Consider the following 4,881-nt stretch of genomic DNA (forward strand, 5'->3'; position numbering starts at 1 on the left):
CTTATCATCATCATTAGTATCCTATGACTTTATATCATAGTATTTAAGTATTATATTTTGTTATTGTCTTTATTTGGAGATTAAATATGGTTTTAAAAAGATGTGAATTGAGGGGCGCCTGGGTGGCTCAGTTGGTTAAGCGACTGCCTTCGGCTCAGGTCATGATCCTGGAGTCCCAGGATCGAGTCCCGCATCGGGCTCCCTGCTCGGCAGGGAGTCTGCTTCTCCCTCTGACTCTCATGCTCTCTGTCTCTCATTCGCTCTCTCTCAAATAAATAAATAAAATCTTAAAAAAAAAAAAAAAAAAAAAAGATGTGAATTGAGAAGAGGTAGACCTGTGATGGTTAATTTTATGTGCTAACTTGACTGAGCCACAAGGTGTCCAGACATTTGGTCAAACATTATTCTGGGTATGTCTGTGAAGGTATTTCTGGATGAGATTAACATCTGAATCAGTAGATTGAGTAAAGATTGCCCTCTCTACTGTGGGTGGGCCTCAACCAATTAATTGAAGGCCTGAATAAAAAAAAACAAAAAAACGGCTGAGCAAGAAGGAATTCTTCCTGCTTGACTGTTGAGCTAGAACATTGGTCTTTTCTGGCCTTTGGACTCAGACTGAAACATCACAGGTGTATATACACACACACACAAACACACACACACATCCTATGGGTTCTGTTTCTCTGGAGAACCCTAATACAAGCATTATATCTTACATTTAAAACAACTTTATTGGGGGTGCAGGGATGGGGTAACTGGGGGCTGGACATTAAGGAGGGCACATGATGTAATGAGCACTGGGTATTATATAAGATTGCATTGACGTCGACCTCTGAAACCAATTAATATGTTATATGTTAATTAATTGAATTTAAATTAAAAAAATAAATAAAATGTTGATGTTTTGTTCATGAAGGATTTTTTTTAAAGATTTTATTTATTTATTTGACAGAGAGAGACACAGTGAGAGAGGGAACACAAGCGGGGGGAGTGGGAGAGGGAGAAGCAGGCTTCCCACCAAGAAGGGAGCCCAATGCAGGGCTCGATTGCAGGACCCTGAGATCATGACCTGAGCTGAAGGCAGACTCCCAACGACTGAGCCACCCAGGCGCCCCTTATTTATTTATTTTTTAGACAGAAAGTGTGTGTCTGGGAGGGGGGGAAGGGCAGAGGGAGAGGGAGAGAGAGAATCTTAAGCAGACTCCATACCCAGCATGGAGTCTGACAAAGATAATACTTAAATACTATGATATAAAGTCATAGGATACTAATGATGATGATCAGGAAATAAGAGAGGGAAGAAAACAAAGATATTTTATTTTTATACACACACACACACACAGACAAGTCCAGACAAAGTCCGACCATGACCTGAGCTGAAATCAAGAGTTCGACACTTGGGGCACCTGGGTGGCTCAGATGGTTAAGCGGCTGCCTTCAGCTCAGGTCATGATCCCAGGGTCCTGGAATCGAGCCCCACATCAGGCTCCCTGCTTGGCGGGAAGCCTGTTTCTCCTTCTCCCACTCCCCCTACTTGTGTTCTTTCTCTAGCTGTCTCTCTCTCTGTGTCAGTAAATAAATAAATAAAATCTTAATTAAAAAAAAAAAGTTCAACACTTAACCAACTGAGCTACTCAGAAACCCCCATAATCCAATTTTAGGACATTTTCATCAACCCAATATGATGTCTCAGGCACATTTAATATTAATCTCCCCTCTCTCTCCTCCAAGCAATCAGTAGTCTACTTTCTGACTTTATAGCCTTGCCTTTTCTGGATATTTCATACAAATGGAAACTTAAAACATGTGGTCTCTTGTGTCTGGCTCCTTTCACTGAGCATGTTTTTGTAGTTCATCCACGTGGTAGTATGCATACGTAATTTGTTCCTTTTTTATTGCTGAATAGTATTCCATTGTATGAAAAGAGCATATTTTGTCTACCCATTCACATGTTGGCGGACGTTTGGGTTGTTTCCAATTGGGCTATTATGAGTAATGCTGCTAAGAACATTCCTAAGCAAGTCTTTGTGTGGATACGTTTCCACTTCTCTTAGATTGATATGTAATGGTGAAATTGCTGGATCACACAGTAAATTTATGTTCAACATTTTAAGAAACTGCCAAACTGTTTTTCCAAAGTGGCTACACCATTTTACATTCCCACCAGCAAAGCATCAAGGTTCCCATTTCTCCACATTTCCCTCCAAACTTTGTTATTACCTGTATGCTAAAATATGGACATTCTATGAAAAACAACCCCCCCCCCCCAATAAAAAGTTTTAAAATGTTCCGTGAGGAGGCTACGGCTTTTGAGAGGTAATACGGGATCTCTTAAAAACTGACTGCAGTCCTCCAGCCAGCAGAGGGCGCTCCAAGCCAGAGTCTCTCCTCCTAGCCTTTCACAGCGCCATCTTAGCGAGATCCCCGTTGCTAGGAGACGTAGATGCGTTTGGCTCCAGACCCCAGCCTCGCTGCTATCCCAGGCTCTCTCTCTCTTGTGGGAGGGCTAAGATCTAAGGTCCCACTACCGTCCAGGGGCAGTTCCGTAAGGCCCTTTTCTGGGGCGTTTTCCTCCTATTTCTTCTAAAGCTGACCAAAGCAGACTGAGGATCCTTGCCTAGATCCACCCCCCGCCCCCAGCTATGCCTAAGAAAGGGAAAAAGGCCAAGTTACCCCTGTCCGATGAGGAGCAGCTGCTTCTGTTTCAGCAGAAGTTGCTGGCAGAGGAGGAGATGGCCAAGAAGAAAGAGAGGCTCCTGAGCCAGTTCTTGAAGGTGATGGCTTTCTGCATTACTCTGCCCAACCCCACCCACTCCCTGCACTGGCCCTGTCGCCTTGGCCCTCTCATTGTGGCAGCCTGTTTTCATGCTGGCCTTCCCTCCTCCGGAAATCTTGAAACCCAAATATACTTAGGTTTCTGGCAACATTGTTTGGGGAGGAGGCAGTTCTTTGTGAAGCACAGAGCGGGGCAAGTGGTATAGAGGTTGACGGTCACAACTGAGCCCCAGACTGGGACAGTAGGTGTTATCAGCTGTCCGAGCAGTCAGAAATTCTGATATACTCCCTGGAGATTACAAACAACATCCTGCTCTGATGTCTTCACCTGAAGGAAATTCACCCTTGCCCTCCCCAAAATGCCATCAGGCAGTTCCTGTCTTACTTCAGACCCTCCCAAAAACAAGAACAGGAACTCCCTGTTAGTCATCAGGAACTTTGGTCTCTCAGAAAAGACAAAGGGTAAGGTGTCAGTGACAACCTGTGATCTTGTTTGTTTTACCATAACAGGGCTTTAGGCCCTGACCTCCTGGGGTGTATTCATTCCTTCACACAGGACAAGCTGGCCAAGGAGGAGCACAACAGTGCTCTGAACCTTAACAAGATTAACACACAGTGGAGAACCGTCCTTAGGGAAGTCAAGACCAGAGAGCTTCATAAGGACATTGAGATCCTCAGCCAAACATTTGAACGAGTGGTGGACTGCAAGGACAGTGTCATCAAGGTAGGTGCTCTTCCCAGTGAAACACTTGAACCTGGCTGCCTTGATCTTTTAATAGAATGGGCCTACTGAATTAATTTATGTATCATTTTTTTCGGGGGAGAGAGAGAGGGGGGTAGGGAGGGGCAAGGGGACAGGGAGAGAGAGAATCTCAAGCAGCCTCCATGCCCAGAGTGGAGCCTGACGTGGGGCTCCATCTCACAACCCTGAGATCATGACCTGAGCTGAAATCAAGAGTTGGACGCTTAACCGACTGAGCCACCCAGGCGCCCCTAATTTTTTAATCAACCGTAAAGCCCTCACAAGATGCAGGCTGTGATGAAGCAGGCATTAGTAATACCAGTTTTCACTGAAATGAAAAGTGGACTACTGGGCTGTCCTCCCTCTCCCCTGCTTCAGCGTACCCATTTCCTTGGTCATCTACTGCCTGAAACCAGCACTGTACAATATTAGAGTTGTAAGGCACAGGCAGACATCACTCAGTGACTTGAACTCTGTCTCGTATCTTCACTTCAATGTGCGAAGACTCCGTTCCAGACAGGGGAACTGGCTTGCCCAGTGTCACACAGCCAATCAGCAAGAGAGCTGGAACCAGAGCATGAGTTTCTTGATTCCTACTCCAGTACTTTATTTAACCAAATTGTTTGGTCTCTTTGATTCAAGTTCAGTGGCCCTGGATGAATCTGAGATCTCCATGGGTAAGAGCAGTTCTGGATCTCTAAGCAACTCAATCAGCCATATGCTCTTGGGAGATTGAGCTGAATCCATACCATATTCTTTTCTAAGGGATTTTGCTATATCCCTTCTTTAATCCCATTTTTAACCTCTGTTTACTGACTCCTCAGTCTTTTCTATCTTAAAACAACAACAACAACAACAACAACAGAAGTCCCACAGTAACAGCAAAATATACATTGACATGCCCCCTCTTGAAAAGACACATCTGGCATGCCTCCTCTTGAAAAGACACATCTCTCCTTCACAGCCTAACTCCTGAGGGAAAAAAATTTCAGTAGACCTGGGCAAGCTTCAAGTGATACATATTAAGAGTCCCCAAATTTGCAAAAACCATTATACATTAGAATTCCTTACCCCACCAGTTAACGTTATGGCTTTTTAAGTGACTTCTTCAGACCCTTATTGAGAGTTATCAAATACTTGCTGAGAAGAGAACCAGCAGTGTTCTTTTAGGGATGCTGAGCAGTGGTCAGGCTCACCCTTAAGCCAGCTAGCTTCCAGCTTTGTAGCTTATGCTTACAGTCCCCACCTTAGGTAAATCACACACCTTCAGGGTCATTCCTGAATAACCGAACCTACACGTGTTAAATGTGCAAATGTTAGTGATCCTCACTTGCTATCTCCACTTCTTCACTTCCTGTTTATCC

At 44.4% G+C, this 4,881-nt stretch overlaps 1 protein-coding gene across 2 annotated transcripts in view; it reads left to right on the top strand.

Moving 5' to 3' along the window:
* Window positions 1–2,438: 2,438 nt before the first annotated feature.
* The window catches only part of DRC2 (dynein regulatory complex subunit 2), a 5,792-nt gene continuing 3,349 nt past the window's right edge, over window positions 2,439–4,881 (top strand). The window contains exons 1-2 of one of the 2 annotated variants that reach the window (XM_081821589.1): window positions 2,439–2,774; window positions 3,332–3,499. In XM_081821589.1, the coding sequence (XP_081677715.1) occupies window positions 2,643–2,774; window positions 3,332–3,499 (300 nt within the window). In that variant the 5' untranslated portion in view covers window positions 2,439–2,642. The remainder of the gene's footprint in view (window positions 2,775–3,331; window positions 3,500–4,881) is intronic. The other variant, XM_081821588.1, reaches the window with a different exon arrangement.

The sequence above is a fragment of the Leptonychotes weddellii genome, chromosome 5, assembly GCF_054177405.1.
Source record: "Leptonychotes weddellii isolate Sample4059 chromosome 5, ASM5417740v2, whole genome shotgun sequence".
Lineage (NCBI taxonomy): Eukaryota > Metazoa > Chordata > Mammalia > Carnivora > Phocidae > Leptonychotes > Leptonychotes weddellii.